The sequence below is a fragment of the Eubalaena glacialis genome, chromosome 5, assembly GCF_028564815.1.
Source record: "Eubalaena glacialis isolate mEubGla1 chromosome 5, mEubGla1.1.hap2.+ XY, whole genome shotgun sequence".
NCBI lineage: Eukaryota > Metazoa > Chordata > Mammalia > Artiodactyla > Balaenidae > Eubalaena > Eubalaena glacialis.
This window is the reverse complement of record NC_083720.1, coordinates 109253201-109277213: the sequence shown is the minus strand read 5'-3', so window position 1 is coordinate 109277213 and position 24013 is coordinate 109253201. Positions and strand designations below refer to the sequence as shown.

Genomic DNA, 24013 nt, shown 5'->3' with positions numbered 1-24013 from the left:
TATATTTAAAATATGGAAAAGTTGTCTTAATGGCTGATATCAATAAATAAACTGTGTTACATCCACTGTGTAGAATAAGCATGAAGAGTTGCAAGTTTTCGGAAACTTAGGAAAAGGTGACGAAGTTCAGGACAGTCTATTATGTTTCAAAATGCATGGGAAAAAGTTAAAAGGAAATATGCCAACAGGTTGACAGTATTTGTTGAATTGTGAGTAAATTTTTTCCCTTATATTTTTCTGTATTTTCTTGATTTTACACATTAAATATATATTGTAGTTGAGGGGAAAAAAGAAAACTTGAAAAGTAAGTGACCTTTAATGTAAGATAATAGATAGGTTCCTTTTGAAAGTCAGGGCTGATAGTTAATGGGATTTTTTTTTTATATATATAAATTTATTTATTTATTAATTTACTTATGGCTGTGTTGGGTCTTTGTTGCTGCGCGCAGGCTTTCTCTAGTTGCAGTGAGCGGGGGCTACTCTTTGTTGTGGTGTGTGGGCTTCTCATTGCAGTGGCTTCTCTTGTTGTGGAGCACGGGCTCTAGGCGCGCGGGATCCAGTAGTTGTGGCTAGTGAGCTCTAGAGTGTAGGCTCAGTAGTTGTGGCGCATGGGCTTAGTTGCTCTGCGGCATGTGGAATCTTCCCGGACCAGGGCTCGAACCCATGTCCCCTGCGTTGGCAGGTGGATTCTTAACCACTGCGCCACCAGGGAAGTCCCTTAATGGAATTTTTAATGTTCTTTGTTTAGTGTTTTTTTAAATGTCATTGTTCATTTTACCTCATAATTCAGCAGACGGTCATTTATTGTTTTCAAATAGAATTCTACTTAGTATGTCATATAGTTTTTTTGGTTGGACCTAAGTGTTGAATCAGCAATAAAAATTAAGGATGCTTGACTTCCCCATGTACTCTTCCCCACTAAATCCCCATGTTGGAAGTGAGGTGCCTTACTAATCCAAAAGCCTTTGTTTCATTGTATTTTTATTTTTTTGGCTGTGTTGGGTCTTAGTTGCGGTGAGCAGGGGCTACTCTTCGTTTCAGTGTGCGGGCTTCTCATTGCAGTGGCTTGTCTTGTTGCGGAGCACAGGTTCTAGGCGCTCGGGCTTCAGTAGTTGGCGGCACATGGGCTCAGTAGTTGTGGCTCATGGGCTTAGCTGTTCCGTGGCATGTGGGATCTTCCCAGACTAGGGATCGAACTTGTGTCCCCTGCAGTGGCAGGTGGATTCCCAGCCACTGCGCCACCAGGGAAGTCCCTGTTTCATTGTATTTTGATCCCTATTGGCTAATCCATGGACAGTTACTCAAGGTTTGGATTAGCAGTTTGTATTTCAAGCTTTTGTTAAAAAATAAAGGATCATTATGTTAATGTTGATATTCTCCATATTTCACTACTTGGGTTTAAAGCTTGACATGTTTTCTTTTCCCCTGAGCATCTTGAATTATCCATATGTTCACTTACCTAATAAAAATGTAAATTAGAAAATTTCCTAGTATCAAGGACATATGCTGTAGTATTTATATGATTTTAAATGGTATAATAATGTCTAATATTTTGTAGTTTGTGTATTTTTCACCCAGTTTTAAACATCTAGTCTTTAGACTTCGATTTCTTTCATTTTAAAATTTCTGATAAAATATTTTTGGTAATTGATACTTATATTTATGTACCAGAGAAGAAAAATTTAGAAATAAACTCTTAAGAACATAATGAGACTACATAGTGTCAAAGGAAAGTTAATGAATGCATAGAAGCCCAAATTTTTGATGTTCCTATTTCATATATAAGGCTCAAAGATCTTTTTAAAGTTAAGATGGGTATTTATTTATTTTTACAAAAATGTTAGTTTGCATTAGCCCCACATTTCACAAAACTTAGAAAACAAAAGAAAATCTCCAGCCATTATAGAACTCTAACACCCAAGTATCAATTCCTTTATTCCAATCAAAAACAATGTTCCCAGAATTCAGTACAAAACTGAAAACACAGCTGTTACCAGCCATAGTCCATAACAGTAACTTTAAATTGTCCAAGGGGAGTAAGGAAGCATTTTAAATCACTGTCACTCCTACCGAAGGATTTTAGGCAATGAGAATTTATTCTCATACAAGAATAAATTTGCATTTTATCATTAAACAGTATGAGGGCCTTAACTGGGAATTACCAGTTTATAAACTTTCTCCCCCAAATTTGTGAACATATCTGTTAAAATTTTCTTGTTTAGAAGATGGGTATTTATTCTGAAACGGTGCATAACGGTATGATTTTGTGTGTGTGTGTGTATTAAATATACACGTTTTAGTTTATTTGAATCAAATTAAACGAGTTATAGAGGGACAGAGCCTTATTAACAACATGAAAATAGCTTGAGGGCCATTGATTTGTACAGCGTGGATGAGAAGGCATTGTAAAAATGATGTTTATCTGAAACTTGTAGTACTTAAAAAAAAAACAAAACTAAAAAAAACCACAAAACCTTGTGTCGAGGGCTGACTTTCAGTAGATTGCAGCGAGGGAGCTGCTCTGCTACCTATAAAACCCCGACCCAGAAGCAGTCTACGAATGGTTTAGCACCAGTTTCCCAACAAACGTGCAGTGCGTGACAGGCGAGGGGCAGCCGCCTTTCTGGCCGCGCCTGTAGTACCTTATTTTATAGTACTATTATGTAATAGAGTCTTTGTAAGTAGTTTAATTGAGCAGGTTTACGTCATGTGAGATTTACAAATATTTGCATAGAAACTAAATCTCAGTGGTGGCCAATGCAGATGATCCAAAAAAAAAAAAAAAAAGATATTTTTAGACTATTTTTTAAATGTTTAATATCAGATTTCAGATCCCATTTTAGGGCTAACGTGAATTTGAGAACATGCCAAGCTTTCTGCTGTAGTATAGTTTACAACTTGAATCTCAGTAGACTCTAAATCCTGCCTTCTAAATTATTTTGACAAAGTAAATATAGTATAACCAACAGAAACAATCATCTTGTACTTGTTGAAATAAGTGATATTCATTCTTCCTCTACATTAGTGAAAAAAGCTGGGTAAGGAGCATTTACAAGCAAAACCTTTTATACATTGTAACGTTCCTCAGGCCTTTTTCTTTAGGAGTTCTTATTTTAAAATTAGTTCCCAAATAATGAAACACAACTATAAGTGTATTACATAATCAAAATGTTACATGGAAACAGGATAATTGCTAAAACACTACTATCCTATTACTTGTACTTATTGATTATTTAACATAAAGTGCTGGGAAAACTGGATAACTACTGTGTTAAAAAGATGATGAGTGAGAGGTACAAACTATGTGTATAAAATAAGGTACAAGGATATATTGTACAACACGGGGAATATAGCCAATGTTTTATAATAACTATAAATGGAGTATAACCTTTAAAAATTGTGAATCAGTATATTGTACATATAACTGTAACATATAATATTGTACAGCAACTATACATCAATAAAAAAAGATATCTGTCTTCTCAGTACCAAAAACTTCCAGATGGAAATAGATTTGTGAAAAACATAAAACTAGAAAAAATACCTGTAAATATTTATGGACTGTTAGAATGATTCCCATTTCAAGCATAGCACCTAAGGCAGAAGTCATAAGGAAAAAGATTGATTGGATTATATAAAAATCCATAGGGAGTGAATAAAATTTTGAAGCATACTTAATAAAAGAGAAGTTTTGAAATGTATATATGACAAATGACTAATATTCTAAATGTCTGAGGAGTTCTTACAAATGAGAAAAAAAGTCATAGAAAGAGTTCTTAGAAGAAATACACGTAGTCCAAAATTTATGAATGATTCAATCATATTAGTAAAAAGTAAACTTGTAAAACAATGAGATATTTCATACATTGAATTGGCAGATTTTTCTTAACAAGATAACATTCAGAATATGGCACAAATATTGTAAACGGATCAGAAATGGACAATTTAGTAGTATGTATCCAAATAGTACTTATCCTTTGAAGCAGCATTTCTATTTTTAGGAAATTATCTTTAGGAAATAATAGAGAATGTAAACAAAGATTCTCCTACAACAAAGTTCACTACTGTGTTTGTAATGGCAGACTATTGGAAGCAATCTAATTTTTCAACAAAGTGGTGAGATTTCAGTGTTCTTTATTACATTTCTATAAAATATCATTTCAAAATGATTTGAATAGGAAATGAAAAAACTTCAGTTAAGCTCATAGTAAATACTAACATTGATTTGTTTACTCTGCTTCAGTTTTCTCACTGATAAACTGTGGATAATAATAGTATCTACTCATAGGGGCATTGGAACAATCGAGTGAGTTAATATATGAAAAGCACTTAGAATAGTGCCTGACACGATAACTGTAGTTAACAATATTGTGTTGTATATTTGAAAGTTGCTAAGAGAGTAGATCTTAAAAGTTCTCATCAGAAAGATTATATGAGGTGATGGATAGTTTACTAAAACTTACTGTGCTAATTGTTTCATAATATATACATATATCAAATCATAATGCTGCATACCTTAATCTTATACAACATTGTATGTCAATAAAATTGGAAAAAAAATTTTTAAAAAAGAAGGGACTCTTAGACCAAAAAAAAAAGTATAGTGCCTGATACATAGTAAGTGCTAGGTGATGTTTGCTATTAGCCTCATTAATTCACAAAATGCTTCTGAAATGTGAGATAATACAGAAAAATCATAGTTTATGGTATATATGTTATAGATACATGTATAAAAGATTTGACTCTCACTTGGAAGAAGAAAATTGCCTGACTTTAAGAAATTGGCCTAGATTGAAAGTAAGTGACAAAGGATTACATTGTTAAAACAAATACACTAAACTTGTCTGGAGTTTTTATCCCTGCTATACAACATGTACTCGATGCTGATCTCAGGCTAATTTTGATATTAAACTGAGTCTCTCTTTGTTTTGTTTTGAACAGGTTGGCTCAAAGCTAATCTCTTGTCACAAACTGGTATTGGCTTGTGTTATTCCCTACTTCAGAGCTATGTTTCTCTCTGAAATGGCTGAAGCCAAGCAAACACTGATTGAGATCAGAGATTTTGATGGTGATGCAATAGAAGACTTGGTAAAGTTTGTCTATTCTTCACGACTCACTTTGACTGTTGACAATGTCCAGCCTCTCTTATATGCAGCCTGTATTCTACAGGTTGAACTGGTGGCTAGAGCTTGTTGTGAATACATGAAGTTACATTTTCATCCCTCCAATTGTCTGGCAGTAAGAGCCTTTGCAGAAAGTCACAATCGAATAGACTTAATGGACATGGCGGATCAGTATGCCTGTGAGCATTTTCCTGAAGTGGTGGAGTGTGAAGACTTTGTAAGTGTGTCACCCCAGCATCTCCATAAGCTTTTGTCCTCCAGTGATCTAAATATTGAGAATGAAAAGCAGGTCTATAGTGCAGCCATCAAGTGGCTTCTTGCCAATCCTCAGCATCATTCCAAATGGTTGGATGAAACACTTGCACAGGTAGGGATGAATAAGATTGTGTATAGAAATGAAATGATATGAAAGCGAATCAGCATGTTCCATTTATCATAAAAAGTGTAGATTATCCATTGATGTAATATGATGTGAAAATGGCTTTGACTCTTTCCTACTTACTATACCATTTAAGGATAAGTCTGAATGTGTTTTATTTGAATTAGAAAGATTATTACCTGCTTTTTAACCTGAATATTTAAAAAATCCCTTTGAGATATCATTAGTACAGACCAGTACTGGAAATTGCTTTAGAACTTGGCACATTGAGCTTCATTCAGATTTTAGAAGGTAATAAATGAGTTTTAAAAAGAGAACATGCTTCAGTGAAAGTAAAGAATGAACTGTCCAATTGCAACTTGAATTTTATATCTGCAACTATTCACAATCTTAGGTTCGTTTGCCGCTGTTGCCGGTTGATTTTCTTATGGGTGTTGTGGCAAAAGAACAGATTGTCAAACAAAATCTAAAATGTAGAGATTTATTGGATGAAGCAAGAAATTACCACCTTCACTTGAGTAGCAGAGCAGTACCTGACTTTGAATACTCCATTCGGACTACCCCAAGGAAACATACTGCTGGTAATTAAATTACTCATTTTATCAACTCTGCTGTAAGGAATTTTGTTGTATTTGAGGGTTGGTTATGTTTGCCCAAACCTAATTGTAAGATGATTAGTATCTGATTGTCTTAAAGTAATAATTGGCAAGTAAGGTTATATATGAATTCTTACTGTGCATGATTTCAGATAGTTTTACCAATAAGCCAATTTTTTAAAAAGCTGTAACAAGACCTCTACACTCTGAAGAGACTGCTGAAATATCTTTTCTTTGGGGGTCTTTTTGATTCTTCTAGGCAGAATTAGATCCTCTGTCATTTTTGCTTAAATGACACTTGGTTTGCACATCTTACTATGTTGCATTGAAATTTATTTGACATGTTTTGAGCCCTTCAGAGACAGGTAGGTATCTTAATAACTTTGTATCCCTGGTACTAAACATGGAGCTTAACACATATTGCATATTTAAATGTTTGTTTTTGCATTTTATCACATCAAAAGAAAGGTACTTAATACATCTAATGTTAATAGTATAACAGACCACATTAAACTCTCAGAATATAAAGCTCTTATACTTGAGGCATGTAGTTTCGCCTTTATTTGCCATAATTTACAGACTTTCATATTTTCCTGAGAAAATAGTTTTATGTTCACTTATGTTACTCTTTATAAAGAATATATTTGTGAGATAAGGGAGAATAAATGTGGTCAGTGAATTCTGGAATCAGTACTCTGAACAGAGACTTCCTGTACATCTGCTGTGACGTAATGTGGTTATTAAATAAAGAGAGATCCGTGGAATAGCCTAAAAACAACAAAAGGCAGTACATGGTAATGAATAGTGGGACTTTATCTAGATAGTATAAAGAAAATTTGAATGTTGTAGATCTGCCTATGAAGAAGTAGTTCTTCTAAATAGTTTAACATGATGGCTTATTTTTCCCTTTTTTATAGGTTGATTTCAAGTATTAAATTTTTGAAGTGTAGATTTTTTTAGTTGTGAATCCTGTTTCAAGAAGTCAAGGTATTTAATTCTTCAGATTCAGACTTGAATTCAGAGATTTTGGCAGTCTAGGTTATATGACAAATGTATTAGACCCTCATACACATGATCTCTTACATGATTGCAAGAACTTTATAAAGTAGGTGTTAGTGAAGGATTTGATCCTTATTGTGAGAAAGATGGTGTTATTCCATTTTATGGATGAGGAAACTAAGAATCAGAGGACTGAAAGGATGCCCAAGGCTACACAGAACAGTGGAGAAAGGATTTGTGTCGTGATCTTTTTACTTCATTTTAATTTTTTTCCTTCCATGTCATGTTCCTAGGTGACCTATGTAGCTGAAATATTAGGGTCCACTTAAATAAAATCTAATCAATAATTGGGATTACATTCTGGGATTATAATTCCAGCTGTGCCATAAAACATCTGTAATTTAGGGCAGATTTCTTAATCTCTGAAGGCCTCAGTTTATAAATAATTTTGACTGCAGGATCTTTAAAGTCTCTTTCAACTTTAAATTTCTCTGATTTAAAACACTGAATTGGTTGGAAAAGATAGCACAAGCAGTTCTGGTCATTCATGTATGTAGTCATTCAGCAAACATATATTAAGTGCCTACTATGTGCCAGGTTCTGGGTTAGGCATTAGAAATGTAAACACACAAATAGACTATAGCCGTTCCTATTTTGAGAGAACTTTCAGTCTGATCTAGGGAAATAGACATATGAATAAGTAAATGTGATAAAGTATTAAAGGTACTTTGATATAATCAAAAGGTATAGTGGGAAGCAAAAAGAGTGGTTATTTTTACTTTGGAAGGGACAGAAGAGGTTTTATAGAGAAAATAACCCCCAGTCTTAGTTTTGAATAATAAATAGATGTTTTTCTGGGTGCCAGTTAAAGAAAAGGGTATTCAGTTTATTTTACATATATTGAATGTTTAGTACACGCCAGGCACTGTGCTCGTCTTTATTAGTGCATAAACGCTTAACACACTATCTTAATCTCGCTTAGACTCTGGTGACAGATATCAGCATAATCATTTCAATACTGTATATTACATGAATGAGAGTTACCAAAAGTTGTTATCAGAACGTTAAGGATGATCACTATATGGGTGATGCAGGAGCTTAAACATTAAGGGAAAGAGAGGGAGAAAATCGCGTTGGGCAGTGCAAGGCCTTTATGCTCTACTAAGGCTTTATCTTGTGGAGCAGTGGTTCTCATAGTGTGAAGCAAGTGGTGGCCTCTTGACCAGCAGCATGAGCATTCACTTGGGAAGTTTTTAAAAATTCAAAATTTTGGACCTACCCCAAACCCACTGAATCAAACTCTTGGTGGGGGAGGGGTCAGGCCCAGCAATCTCTGTTTTATAAAATATCTCTTCTGATGATTCTGAATCAGAATAAAGTTTTTTTTTTCTTTTTTTAAATTTGGCTGAGTAGGGTCTTAGTTGTAGCACACGGGATCTTTGTTGCGGCATGCAGGATCTTCTAGTTGCAGCATGTGGGATCTAGTTCCCTGACCAGGGTTCGAACCTGGGCCTCCTGCATTGGGAGCGTGGAGTCTTAACCACTGCGCCACCAGGGAAGTCCCCAGAATAAAGTTTTGATTTGTTAAAAAAAATTGTGGTAAAATACATATACCATAAAAATTGCCATTTTAACCATTTTTAAATGTACAATTTAGTGGCATTCAATAAAATTTTTAAGAACTAGTGATGCAGGTAATGAAAAGCTGTTGAAAGAGCCTTTTAATTAGATTATTCAGTTGACAGTCTGAAAGCAAAAGAGTACTAAGTGATAAGAGAGAACAAGATTTTGCAGTAATAGCTGATGAGGGCCTGAACTAACAGTGGCTGTGGGAATAGCGAGGGAGAGAAAGGACACCTCAGGGAAGGAAGAGGTTGTTTAGGTGGGTGAGGAAGGGAGATCTTTTATGTTGGGTTTGAGGTGCCTCTGGGACATCAAGTGGAAATGTGGCTTAGAAATGTAGATTGGAAGGCATTATGATACAGATGGAATTTTAAGTAGAAGGATTGAACTTTTCCTGTGTAAGCATGAAGTATGTGAGAAGTAGGCTGAGAATGAAACAAAACATAGAAAAGAGAGAAATGATTGGAGAGAAAAGGAGACTTTGATATTATGGAAATCAAGAGTTAAGGAGTTTCCAAAAAAACTAGGGTGATCAGTATATCAAATGTTGTAATTGTATTCAGTCAGAAATTAACTTTATGAGTTTGTTGGATTTTGTAATGACCTTACTAGCAAGAGCAATTTTTCAGGGTGGGTGAGGATCTCAACCGTATTATAGTGGAATGTTAACAAGCTGAGATAACTGATGTATTCTATTCTTTGAAAAGTTCAAATGAGGGGCAAAAAAAGAAAATTAGATTTTTAGTGGTATAATGACATTAAATGCTATCCAAATAACTTTTTTTATTCCCGTTAATCAAAATTTTGAGTTCCTAAGTTTTTTTCCACACTTATTTATCTTTTTTTTTTTTTTTTTTAGTTAGGGGGAATTTCCTGGCAGTCCAGTGGTTAGAACTCCATGCTCTCACTGCCATGGGCCTGGGTTCAATCCCTGGTCAGGGAACTAACATCCCACAAGCCGTGTGGTATGGCCAAAAAATAAAAAATAGAAATAAAGTAAGCTGTAAAAAAAAAAAAAAAAAAGGGGAGCTGTGATTTTAACCTCTATTTTGTGGCTTTACCTTTAGGTGTGCTATTTTGTGTAGGTGGTCGAGGTGGATCAGGTGACCCCTTTCGCAGTATCGAATGCTATTCTATCAACAAAAACAGTTGGTTCTTTGGACCAGAAATGAACAGTCGAAGGCGACATGTGGGTGTAATCTCAGTGGAAGGTGGGTCTGCTTTTGTGTTAAATCACATCGTGTCACCACAATGGTCTTTTAAGTATTTGAACTTTGAGAATTTCTTTCTATAAGAAAATTCCTACATTATAAAATATGTTTCAGTATATCAAGTTATTTGGTGAATGTTTACTTGCTTTATGCCCATAGATGCTCAGTGTACAGTCTCTTGCATATAGATGCTTAACAGGAGATGAGTATTAAGGAAAAGGGAGTTAAACTATTCTGAGTTATATTTACAAAATAACCAAACTAAAGAAAAATATTTATTGAACCCAAATAATAAATATATATTAACTTTTTTCTATACCTATCTAATTATTATTATTGAAATGAGGGTTTTTTTACCTGGTTACAAAAAATGAATTAATTGCAGAACCATGGATAAATTGTTAGGAGAATAAAAAGTCACTTTTCTTCCAATTATAAAAGTATAAATGCTTTGGGGGGAAATATGAAAACATATTTTAATAAAAAACAAAAATCTTCCGTAACCCAGACACCTAAATAGTTACAGTTACCATTTTGGTATGTTAATAGTTCCAATTTTTATTTGTTTCATTTAGAAAAGTTTTGATATATTAAGAGTTTTATATTTTCTTTATACAAGAGCATTTTTTCATTTTATTAAACATTCTTTGCAAGGATGATTAGTGATTTCATCTACTAAGTAATAAAAAGTTGGGAAACCTAAGGGCGGGATAATGTTTGAACATTTAAATAACTTGTAAAACAGCATGTTTCGGGCATTTTATTAAGTAGAAGCTTACATTTATTTTCATTTGACTACTGAAGTGACTTGATCATAATGTTGAACAGAAGAATACTTGTTGAAAGTTAATTTATTGTACTATTTTAATTATATATTGATTATATATAAATTTATTTATTTGGAAACAAATGAAAATACTTCTCTACTTGACAGGTAAAGTGTACGCAGTGGGTGGACATGATGGAAATGAACATTTAGGTAGTATGGAGATGTTTGATCCTCTCACTAATAAATGGATGATGAAGGCATCAATGAACACAAAGAGGTAGATGAGCATGGACATTTATTTTGATTTGTTGGTGGAAAATAAAGAAAGCTTCCTATAACTGAAAGGGCTAATTTTTTACTCTATATTTTTAGAAACTTTAAATACCTTCTTTTTTTTTTTTTTTTAATTTCATTTATTTATTTATTTATTATTTATGGCTGTGTTGGGTCTTCGTTTCTGCACGAGGGCTTTCTCCAGTTGCGGCAAGTGGGGGCCACTCTTCATCGCGGTGCCCAGGCCTCTCACTATCGCGGCCTCTCTTGTTGCGGAACACAGGCTCCAGACGCGCAGGCTCAGCAATTGTGGCTCACGGGCCTAGTCGCTCCGCGGCATGTGGGATCTTCCCAGACCAGGGCTCGAACCCGTGTCCCCTGCATTGGCAGGCAGATTCTCAACCACTGCGCCACCAGGGAAGCCCTAAATACCTTCTTAAACATATTTTGTTAAAGCATCCAATGTGATGCTTCGTTATAACTTTTAAAATTTTCCTGAGAATTAAGAATAGAATCATGTCTTTGAGTATGATAATGATTGTCATAGTTTTGACTCATACCTGAGCATTTATTTGACTTTTTATTTTGAAATAATTTTAAATTTTCAGAAAAGTTTCAAAAATAGTTGTGTTCCTATGTACTAGTGGTGCTCAACTGAAGATAATTTTGCACATGGGGATACATTGACATCTAGTTTTCTATTCTTGATTAATTTAACATAGTATTTTTAAACTGAGTTTTCTTGTGTGTTAGAAGTATGAAAAATTAGATGGAAATGTGAAGAGAGTTCAGCTGAAAAGATTTTTGGCTTTTTTTTCACTCATGAGGAGAAAGAATCTTAGTGGGAGAAACCTAGTCTTAAAATACGCTACTTATCTATAAATGACATTTTAATACTTTAGTAGGGCTTGATTTATGCTACATGGTAACTACAAACAGTTTAAATTCTAACACATGAATTAAAATGGGGGAGAAAATCCTTAAGTACATTTTTAATCTTTATACTCTTGCCTCTTTATCATCTTAAGCTGGTTTTTAGCCGAGAATTGAGTGAAACTTGTCTAACAAAATAGCAGTTGAATTTCTTTAATCTTCTAAAATATACCCTGAGCACTACAATAGCTTTCCAACTGTATAAAAAATAATAGAACTGCAATTATTTTCTCATGTTATTTGTTTTTATAATTTGTATCCCCCCAAATCATTGTTTCAGTGTGCATTCCAAAATAATATTCACATGTTAAATACGTGGTTTTCTGTTTTTCCCCCCTTTTCTTTTTCATCTTTTCACTAAAATGGATACTGATGTTTGTTCAAGGTATGGTTTTATTGAAACCCATCATCCTAACAGAGCATCTCTAGGGGTTGATTTATTTATTCAACAAATACTGGTTAAGTGCCCATTGCAAGATATACCAAGTGCTGAAGATACAGCAATAAATAAGACAGGGTCCCTACCTCCGTAGAGCTTACATTCTAAAAGGCAAGATAGAAATAAAGACATAATTACAAGGGTAATAATGCTAGCACCAGCATAAATAAAGAATGCTTGAGAGTGGAGTCCCATTTAACCTAAGGTCTGAAGGAACAAAAGAATTTAGACTGATTAAGTGGTGGGTGGTGTAAGATTGGTGGATGGAAAGAGATGAAGAGCCTTTGAAAATCTGGAGATGAATGAGAGCAGAGAGCATGAAAGAAGTCCCGTGTGGCTGACAGATCAAAGGGGATAGTGTCAACAGATACAGCTGAAATAGCAGACAAAAAATAAAGGCCTTTCAAGTTTGCCAAGATTTTTTAATCTGGTGTGCTTTGAAATACACACATTTTTTTTTTTGATAGCAGGGGAGTGATAGAATCAGATTTCTCTTTTCAAAGATCCTCTGCTATGAAGTGGAGAATGTATTTGAGGAAGACCAGAGTGAAAACAGTCTGGGAAACCAAAAGGGTTATTGTAATATTTTTAGTCGAAGAAATAACGGTGGCTTGGACTAAAGTGGTAGAAGTTGAGATAGAGGAAAGAGGACATATGTGAGAGAGTTCAGAAGTGTACAATCAACAAGATTTTATGATAATTAGATGTGGGAGGTAAAAAGAACAATAAGGTAGAGGCTAAGATGATCCTTAAGTTTCTGGCTTAAACAACTGGATATGGATAGTGGTGTGACTTTCTGCATTAGGAAAAGCAAGACGGTGTACAGGATAAAGTTTTTGTTTGTCTTCTAATGGGTATATTAGTTTTCTCTTGCTGTGTAACCAATTATGACAAACTTAGAAGCTTAGAACAACATCCATTAATTGGCTCACAGTTCCATAGGTCAGAAGTCCAGCAACTTTAACTGAGTTTTCCACTTAGGGTCTACAAGACCAAAATCAGGGTGTAGGCTGTAGGCTCTAATGGAGGCTCTGGGGAAGAAACTACTTCCAAGGTCATTTAGGTTATTGATAGAATGCATTTCTTTGCGATTGAAGGACCGAGTTTCTTGTTTTTACTGGCTGTAGGCCAGTAAAAACTCTCAGCTCCTAGAAGCCATTCTGAGGTCCTTTCCAAGTGCTCCCCTCAATCTTCAAACTAGCAGCGACTTGCAGAATCCACCTCATTCTTTGAGTTTCTGACCTGTCTTCTGCTACCAGCTGGAGAAACCTCTCTGCTTTTATAGGGCTTATGTGGTTAGATTAAGCTCATTCAGGTAATCTCCATTTTGCCATGTAACGTAGCATAATCATAGGAGTAAAACCAGAGGGTGAATATTGTGGAGGAAGACATCTTAAAATCTGCCTAGCACAGGGAGGTAGACAGTAAGTTTCACTTCAGATTAAAGTTAAGGTTGAAGATCCAGACACACAGATTTGAAGTAGAAGCTGTATATATGTCTGGAAATACATATTAGAGTTATCATAAATCCATGGAAAGAATGAAATTGCCTACAGAGAGAGTATAGGGTGATAAGAGGCCTTAGGGAACTTCATAATTCAGTGACAGAATAGAGAAGAAGGCACTGGTAAAGGAAGCGGAAAAGTACCAGCCAGAGATGTAATGGAGGAGGAAACTCAAACATGTGATGTCACAAAAATCAAGAGAGTTTTGAGGAGTAAGAAATAATCAATACTGTCTTATGGTCTTGTGGTTTAGGGGGTGGAGGGAGAGGGGAATTATATGGCACACTCACTTCTGCCATGATATAACACTTGTATATTCTAGAGTGTACATGCATGTGTTCACCCACACCTGAAAGTTTTTATAACCACAGTATTTTGTAAGTCACTGCTTTATACTCAAGGGAAAAGAAGTTAAGGAGACAAAATGAATGACAACATTATCCTTAAGAATTCTTTCCTAGGATACTCTTTTGGTAAACTGAGAGTTAGAATCTCAGTAGAGCAGCAGCTCTCTCCAGAAATAATAATAGCTAATACACAGCACTGAATATGGGCCAGTCACTGTTCTTGGTGCCTTACCTATATTGACAAATTAATATCAGTTGTGTCTACTGCTTTCTCAAATGGGTGACAGATGAAGAAGCAAGGTAGTAAAGGTTTAAACAATACACTTTATCCAAAGTATATACCAAGTCAGTGACAGATAAATTTTAGAATAGTTCAACTTTTGATTGCTGCAGTGTTTTTTAAGAAATTGATATAATTTTTTTTTCAATCACCATTATGATGAATTAGCTTTTAACATGGGCTCTCTTCTGTTCCAAGATAAATAAGTGCCCTTCAGAAGTTAAGCAGTGTGATATAAAGCTTGTAATATAAAATTGATGTTCTTTTGTGTGATGTAATGAAACACTGCAACAAAATGTGCTCTGCAATTATATGAATTTAGTAATGAGATTGACTTCTGACCTCTGTAGCAAACCATCTCTGTCAGTTCATCAGTCTCTTAATTATGCAACTGAGTGTTTTACTAACTGAATGTTTTGGACTCCATTTATAGTATTTTGTTGGGTTTTCCTTTATTATTTCATTTAAGTTTAAAGTAACCTGTGTAGGCTATGCATTATAAAACTCCAGAGGGCACTGTTCACAAAGACTTGCACAATTTGGCAACCCTGTAGCCATCTATTCAGAAGCTTTGATAAATCTAAAAATAACGGGGAAAAGCCACATTGACGTTTAATGTGATAAATGGGTGCATTAGCACAATTTTTTTGCTACCTTTTTTCTGGAAACAAATCGGAATGCTGAAGTGTCTTTTATTGTTTTTGCAGGCGAGGAATTGCCTTGGCCTCGTTGGGAGGCCCAGTTTATGCAATTGGAGGGTTAGATGACAACACTTGCTTCAATGATGTTGAGAGATATGACATAGAGTCTGATCAGTGGAGTACAGTGGCACCAATGAATACTCCCCGTGGAGGAGTTGGCTCTGTGGCTCTTGTGGTAAGTTATGTGGCAGCTTGCTCACTGGATTGCATTGTGTCACATCCCTAACCAAATAAGGAAAGGTCTGATGTATTCATATTTCCAGTATGCAGAAATTGATTACACACCAGATTATTTCATGAAATACTGCTCCCTTGCACATTCTGGTCTACCATTAGGACAACATGTAAATCAATTCAAAATCTAATGTCTTGTGTTTTTTTTTCTTTCTTTGTTTAGAACCATGTTTATGCAGTAGGTGGCAATGATGGAGTAGCCTCTCTGTCTAGTGTGGAGAGGTATGATCCACATCTCGATAAATGGATAGAAGTTAAAGAAATGGGTCAGCGAAGAGCAGGCAATGGAGTTAGTGAGCTCCATGGTTGCTTATATGTTGTTGGTGAGTGGATGATATTTCTCTAGTTTAATTTTTTACAGGACATACAATGATAGTGTCAGTAACACAAATTACATTGCATTTAGGCTCAAGTGGAATCAGTCCTAAGATTTGCTTTTGAATTCTTAAGGTTCATATTCAAGCTTCTTTGTTTACATCTTCATCTTTCATGTTTAAAACTCTACCTCCGTACTTTTACTTTACTTTTCTTGCCTTCATTTCAAGGGAATTGTGTTGACTAAGCAAACGAATAGGTATTTCATATGCATGATGGCAGTTAGTGTCTCTATATTGCTTTTTGACTTACTGTATAATAGAGTTGGAGGGGAATAGCCAAAGCAATCTTGAGAAAGAAAAACGGAGCTGGAGGAATCAGGCTCCCAGACTTCAGACTATACTACAAAGCTACAGTAATCAAGACAGTATGGTACTGGCACAAAAATAGAAATACAGATCAATGGAACAGGATAGAAAGCCCAGAGATAAACCCACGCACATATGGTCACCTTATCTTTGATAAAGGAAGCAAGAATATACAGTGGAGAAAAGACAGCCTCTTCAATAAGTGGTGCTGGGAAAACTGGACAGCTACACGTAAAAGAATGAAATTAGAACACTCCCTAACACCATACACAAAAATAAATACAAAATGGATTAAAGACCTAAATGTAAGGCCAGACACTATTAAACTCTTAGAGGAAAACATAGGCAGAACACTTCATGACATAAATCACAGCCAGATCCTTTTAGACCCACCTCCTAGAGAAATGGAAATAAAAACACAAATAAACAAATGGGACCTAATGAAACTTCAAAGCTTTTGCACAGCAAAGGAAACCATAAACAAGACCAAAAGACAACCCTCAGAATGGGAGAAAATATTTGCAAATGAAGCAACTGACAAAGGATTAATCTCCAAGATTTACAAGCAGCTCATGCAGCTCAATAACAAAAAAACAAACAACCCAATCCAAAAATGGGCAGAAGACCTAAATAGACATTTCTCCAAAGAAGATATACAGATTGCCAACAGACACATGAAAGAATGCTCAACATCATTAATCATTAGAGAAATGCAAATCAAAACTACAACGAGGTATCATCTCACACCGGTCAGAATGGCCATCATCAAAAAATCTAGAAACAATAAATGCTGGAGAGGGTGTGGAGAAAAGGGAACCCTCTTGCACTGTTGGTGGGAATGTAAATTGATACAGCCACTATAGAGAACAGTATGGAGGTTCCTTAAAAAACTAAAAATAGAACTACCATACGACCCAGTAATCCCACTACTGGGCATATACCCTGAGAAAACCATAATTCAGAAAGAGTCATGTACCAAAATATTCACTGCAGCTCTGTTTACAATAGCCAGGACATGGAAGCAACCTAGGTGTCCATCATCGGATGAATGGATAAAGAAGATGTGGCACATATATACAATGGAATATTACTCAGCCATAAAAAGAAATGAAATGGAGGTGTTTGTAATGAGGTGGATGGAGTTAGAGTCTGTCATACAGAGTGAAGTAAGTCAGAAAGAGAAAAAGAAATACAGTATGCTAACACATATATATGGAATCTAAGGAAACAAAAAAAGGTCATGAAGAACCTAGTGGCAAGATGGGAATAAAGACACAGATCTACTAGAGAATGGACTTGAGGATATGGGGAGGGAGAGGGGTGAGATGTGACAGGGTGAGAGAGTGTCATGGACATATATACACTACCAAATGTAAAATAGATAGCTAGTGGGAAGCAGCCGCATAGCACAGGGAGATCAGCTCGGTGCTTTGTGACCACCTAGAGGGGTGGGATAGGGAGGGTGGGAGGGAGGGAGATGCAAGAGGGAAGAGATATGGGAACATATGTATATGTATAACTGATTCACTTTGTTATAAAGCAGAAAGTAACACACCATTGTAAAGCAATTATACTTCAATAAAGATGTTTAAAGAAAAAAAAAAAAGAAATGGAAATAAAAACTAAAATAAACAAATGGGACCTAATGAAACTTAAAAGCTTTTGCACAGCAAAGGAAACCATAAAAAAGACCAAAAGACAACCCTCAGAATGAGAGAAAATATTTGCAAATGAAGCAACTGACAGAGGATTAATCTCCAAAATTTACAAGCAGCTCATGCAGCTCAATATCAAAAACACAACCCAATCCAAAAATGGGCAGAAGACCTAAATAGACATTTCTCCAAAGAAGATATACAGATTGCCAACAAACACATGAAAGAATGCTCAGCATCATTAATCATTAGAGAAATGCAAATCAAAACTACAATGAGATATCATCTCACATTGGTCAGAATGGCCATCATCAAAACATCTACAAACAATAAATGCTGGAGAGGGTGTGGAGAAAAGGGAACACTCTTGCACTGTTGGTGGAAATGTAAATTGATACAGCCACTATGGAGAGCAGTATGGAGATTCCTTAAAAAACTAAAAATAGAACTACCATATGACCCAGCAATCCCACTACTGGGCATATACCCTGAGAAAACCGTAATTCAAAAAGAGTCATGTACCACAATGTTCATTGCAGCTCTATTTAAAATAGCCAGGACATGGAAGCAACCTAAGTGTCCATCAACAGATGAATGGATAAAGAAGATGTGGCACATATATACAGTGGAATATTACTCAGCCATAAAAAGAAACGAAATTGAGTTATTTGTAGTGAGGTGGATGGACCTAGAGTCTGTCATACAGAGTGAAATAAGTCAGAAAGAGAAAAACAAATACCGTTTGCTAACATGTATATATGGAATCTAAGAAAAAAAAAAAAAGGTCATGAAGAACCTAGGGGCAAGATGGGAATAAAGACACAGACCTACTAGAGAATGGACTTGAGGATATGGGGAGGGGGAAAGGTAAGCTGGGACAAAGAGAGTGGCATGGACATATATACACTACTAAATGTAAAATAGCTAGTGAGAAGCAGCCGCATAGCACAGGGAGATCAGCTTGGTGCTTTGTGACCATCTAGAGGGGTGGGATAGGGAGGGTGGGAGGGAGGGAGACGCAAAGGGAAGAGATATGGGGATATATGTATATGTATAACTGATTCACTTTGTTATAAAGCAGAAACTAACACCATTGTAAAGCAATTATACTCCAATAAAGATGTTAAAAAAGTAATAATACAATACAAGTCTTTTACAAAAAAAATAGAGTTGGAGGGAACCATAGGGCAGTACTTTCTCAGACTTTAATATGCATATGAATAATAAGGAGGTACTGTTAAATTGCAAGGAAAGGGCCCAGGTTCTGTATTTCTAACAGCTCCCAAGTGATAATCGGTGCTATTTCTGGTCCACTCAACACATTTCCGGTAACAAGACTTTTAAAGGGCTATGAAATAGGAATAATAATGTCTAACTTTAAGAATTATTTTTAGAATCCGAGATAATGTATGTTAAGCATCTCAAACTGTGTCTGGTGCTTTGTTATCAGTAAATGGGTAGCTATATCGTGATTAGTAATCCCTTTGCAAGAGGAGATGAGTTCGGAGAGGTGGTCACTAGCATATGTCACACTTTCTTTTTTTTTCTTAATTATTTTTCTTATTAGTCATCCATTTTATACACATTAGTGTATACATGTCAATCCCAATCTCCCACTTCATCACACACACACACACCCCCGCCCCCGCCGCTTTCAAACGGTGTCCGTACGTTTGTTCTCTACCTCTGTGTCTCAGTTTCTGCCCTGCAAACCGGTTCATCTGTACCATTTTCTAGGTTCCACATATATGCATCACACTTCCTGATGTTGATATAAAGTGGTGTTACAAAACTTAGAGTTCTTAATAAGAGAGTGGGATATTGTTAGCACTTAAACATCCACAAGTAATAGAAGTAATACTATTTTAGTGCTTATGTGTATTATAGAAGAGAAATAACATAATTTACCTTTTCAGTCTAGCCTGATCATCACAGCAGCTCTTTGAGGTAGTGAGAGACTGAGAGAGTGAATAATATACTCATAGTCACAGGCCTAAATAAGTTGACAAGGCTGGAATTTGAAGCAGTGTCTGTGAGAACCCAGAGTTCTTACTCTACACCATTGCTACTTCTCTCAGCTCCCTATCTAGCATAGGCATTGACATATGTTATATCTCAACAGGAGTATCATTGTTGCTGTTACTTGTTAAATCTTCTGGGCCTTTATAGGTAGAACAGACATGGTAAAAATAAGACTGACTCAGGTTGAACCTTATAATAAAAATCCTCTTGGTCATTCAAGTCCTACTTAAAACAGGTACAACTGATTTGAATAAGAAAACTTTGAAGGTAACTATGTACAGGAAGCTAATTGCATCCTCCCTTTTCTGTTCCTCTGCTTTGAGTTCTTTGTTCAAAATTTATATGCATTAGCTAGGGAAATGATAGGGAGCCCATGAAAAAGAGGGCCATGAAAAATATAACTACCCTGTATTAAAAACTTAATCTTCTACATTAGCATTAGCAATAATTAAAAGTAGAGCCTTTGTTATAGTGAAAAAATGTTTTTTATCATGGTTGTGGTGGTGATAACACTATTACATTTATTAAAAGTCACTGAATTATGAACTATTATTTTATTTTTTAATTAATTTTTGGCTGCGTTGGTTTGTTGCTGTGCGTGGGCTTTCGCTAGTTGTGTCTAGCGGGGGCTGCTCTTTGTTGTGGTGCACAGGCTTCTCATTGCTGTGGCTTCTCTTGTTGTAGAGCACAGGCTCTAGGCACGTGGGCTTCAGTAGTTGTGGCGCACGGGCTCAGTAGTTGTGGCTCACGGGCTCTAGAGTGCAGGCTCAGTAGTTGTGACTCATGGGCTTAGTTGCTCCACGGCATGTGGGATCTTCCCAGACCAGGGCTCAAACCTGTGTCCCCTGCATTGTCAGGCGGATTCTTAACCACTGCGCCACCAGGGAAGTCCCGATCAGTGAATTTTACCTCAGTTGATTTAATAAAATTAAACCCATTAGAGAAGTTGACTTTGCTGATTTTTTTTTTTAACCTGACCTTCTTTCTAAATAGACCATCATAATATCAACACTTCTGTCCTCAGGAAAATAGGCTTAGTCATCAGGGAGACCTATTACTCATGTAGACTGAGATGGAGCCTAAAAAGAGACACATATATTTTTAAAGGAAAGAGCACTGTTAAAATAGCAGTCTCTATGTTTAACAATCAGGAACATAATAAGTAACATTGTTAAGGTGATCTTTAGAGAGGACTGTCGGCATCTAGAATAGGTAGCATGAAGATGTACTTTTGGCAAAAATTGGTAAGAATTCAGTCATAGTCCACCATCTCTGTAATTATGATTACGATTATAGTACTAAGGGAAACAGTTGGAAAACTTTGACTTATATCTAAATGAGTCAAGTGACTTAGTGTAGTTTATTCTCTTCTCAAGCCTTCTTACTGTTTAAAAATCTAATATATACATGTACACACAGAGAGAAGGAATCTCAGTACTTTCTTGCTTGCCTCTAGGAAGCTAAGGGAAAATTATATGAATGTCCATGGATTTTTTTTCTCCTAAATTATCTGCTTAAATATAGGGACTTTAGTTTTTCTCACTTTAAGATTTTTAATTCTAATATTGAGGAAAATGCTATTTAAATTATCTTGAATTGTAGTAAATGTATAATAGGAGTTGGTAGTAGTGATAGATGTTGGGGTTTTCTAAAATGTTTTGAAAAGATTGGTTTGTAGAAGCTATTGAATTGAAATTTAATGGTTAATTTCTATGAAACATAATGCTATTTTAAAACTCTTTCTTTATACAGGTGGTTTTGATGATAATTCTCCTCTGAGTTCAGTTGAGCGGTATGATCCTCGAAGCAACAAGTGGGATTATGTAGCAGCCCTTACCACTCCCAGGGGTGGAGTGGGGATCGCAACAGTGATGGGCAATATCTTTGCAGTTGGTGGTCATAATGGCAATGCATACTTAAATACAGTAGAAGCATTTGATCCAGTGCTGAATAGGTAATTTTTTTCCCCTTTACACTTTAATGGGGTCTTCCAGTAACAGATTATTCCAGAGTGCTAAAATGCTGCTACATGTAGTTAATAGAAAACTTTGGGGATAGCTTACTATCTTTCAAAACCAGTCCCATAATAGGGATTTTTTGTTTTGTCTTTTGAGTAAAGTAAATCATGATTTGTTTTAAGATAACATCCTTTCTCCTCTGTCTTTTCAGGTGGGAGCTTGTTGGATCTGTGTCTCACTGCAGAGCTGGAGCAGGTGTAGCTGTGTGTGCCTGTTTAACTAGCCAAATTCGAGATGTAGGTCATGGGTCCAGTAATGTGGTTGACTGTATGTGACTTGAGTTCCAGCCACCAACAATTTAATAACATCTGATAGGCAAGAAAGACTACCAGGATTTTGTAATGGCCACCTTTGAACAGTTTTAACTACTACTAGAGTCTCATTTAAATGTAAACTGTTGTATTGTGACTAAGTGCAACTTTTGAAATGGTAGCTGAAACTACTAGTAATAAAGTTGATACTTCCCACTTTAACAAATAATGAAGTAGGGAAGGAAGACACTCTAACCTGAAACCATATCTCCTCCAAAATAAATGTGTTTAAAGGAGTGCCAAAACCTTGAAATTCCTTTTTTTTAAAAAGTGTGGATGAATCAAAATGTAAAATGAAGTCATTTGCTGAGCTTTACCTTTTGCCTAAAGGTGTTAACCTTAGGCAGTGGATTTTTTCTAGAGGGGAGATTGGAACCTATTCATCAACACAAGGATATCAGGACACATAACAGACCTGCTCCATTTGAAGATCTTTTCTACTTGGTGCTGATGAATTTATGCCTTGCTTTTTTCTAGGTGTTGAGTTTTCAATTCCTTGGATATTTACAGAAATAGGAAAAATGTTTCATCTTTCTGAGTGCCCTTTGGTTGTGTTTTCAGAAACTTATAGGAATGCTGTAGGAAGCCCTTAATTTCAGTTTGAATTGTTAGGACACCAAAAGATCTAACTGAACTAATTCCCTCTGAATGAATCTGCAGTTTTATTTTTTCATTGCATGCCGAAAGGATTTCTTTCATAATCAAAAATTGAACCAGAGGGGATATTAGAGAAGAAAGGTTTAAAGTCGACATTATTCTAGTGCCCATTAGAGAGCCTTGAGAGGGAATGGTGTCCATTACATGACTCCCTAATCAGGAGACTCCAAAAATATGTTTAACACTCTTCTTTGATTTAGTCATTTCATTTTGAACCCAAGATTTATTATCTTTCTATTTTGCTATTTGCCACTATCATAGTTTTTCTAAACTGTACAGAGTCTGGATTTATTTATTATCAGAAAATGAATGCATTTTTACAAAAACCCTTTATAGACTGTAGTTGAACTGTTGATTACTTCAAGTCCATCATTACCAATAAAAGATATTGTAAAAATGGAAAGATTGAAACTGTTTTTCCTGTTATATTTAATTCTCTCCAGTATATTTATTGAACTTTAATTGAAAATATTTCTTTACATTACTTTAAAGCCCAGGATATTGATACACCTACTGATCTAACAGCTTTTCATGGTTTTACCAGCATTATAAAGTGGCTTATTTGTTATATGTATATATTTTTATAAATATTTATGAAGAATATTAAAATATTATATTTTGTATTTGCAGTGCAAGTTTGGTACCTCTCTTTTAGGCCTTCCTAAATTTTCCTTTAGTCATGCCTTAGAATTTAGTATAGTTTACTGCTGTCAGTCATCTTGTTCACAAGGAAGCTGGGGCAGTGAAGAACACTATTCCATCTGTCCAGCCCTGAAGTTCATTGCCTAGTAGCTGTGATGGTCCTTATTAAATGGCAACCTAGGCTTGTCAGTACAGTAAGGCAGAAGGCCACATTACAAAAGCCAGTGCCTTGGGTATATTAGATCAAAAAAATAAGAAGAAAAAATTGTAAGTGGGCTCAGCTAGCAGATAAAGGTCTGTCGTGAAGCAGATTTAAATGTTCCCAATTTTTTGCTGTCAGCCTGTGGGCAAGTCCATAAGTCATTGCTGGATCTGAACCAGTGTTCTCTTGTACAATTGTAACCGTATTTCAGTCAATCCCAAAAGCATTTAACTCCGTAGCACTCAGTGGACTGGCTACAACTGGCTGGATGTGGAGAATAAGGCTCAAAACCTGGCTTCAGCTATTTCTTATGTCTAATGGAGTTCTTGTATTCTAATGCTTGTCTAGGTATGGTTACTAGTGTGTTACATGTATTTTTGTGGGGGAGGGGATCTTTTATTCTTTCTAAGA

At 35.7% G+C, this 24013-nt stretch overlaps 1 protein-coding gene across 5 annotated transcripts in view; it reads left to right on the top strand.

Annotated features, from left to right (window-relative positions):
- Nucleotides 1–23102, top strand: part of KLHL8 (kelch like family member 8) — a 51702-nt gene extending 28600 nt beyond the window's left edge. For 3 of the 5 annotated variants that reach the window (XM_061191559.1, XM_061191560.1, XM_061191561.1), the window contains exons 3-10: nucleotides 4942–5490; nucleotides 5897–6083; nucleotides 9788–9931; nucleotides 10866–10977; nucleotides 15185–15353; nucleotides 15576–15735; nucleotides 21525–21726; nucleotides 21942–23102. In XM_061191559.1, coding sequence (XP_061047542.1) covers nucleotides 4942–5490; nucleotides 5897–6083; nucleotides 9788–9931; nucleotides 10866–10977; nucleotides 15185–15353; nucleotides 15576–15735; nucleotides 21525–21726; nucleotides 21942–22065 — 1647 coding nt within the window. In that variant the 3' untranslated portion in view covers nucleotides 22066–23102. The remainder of the gene's footprint in view (nucleotides 1–4941; nucleotides 5491–5896; nucleotides 6084–9787; nucleotides 9932–10865; nucleotides 10978–15184; nucleotides 15354–15575; nucleotides 15736–21524; nucleotides 21727–21941) is intronic. The other 2 variants (XM_061191562.1, XM_061191563.1) reach the window with 2 other exon arrangements.
- The last annotated feature ends 911 nt before the right edge of the window (nucleotides 23103–24013 follow it).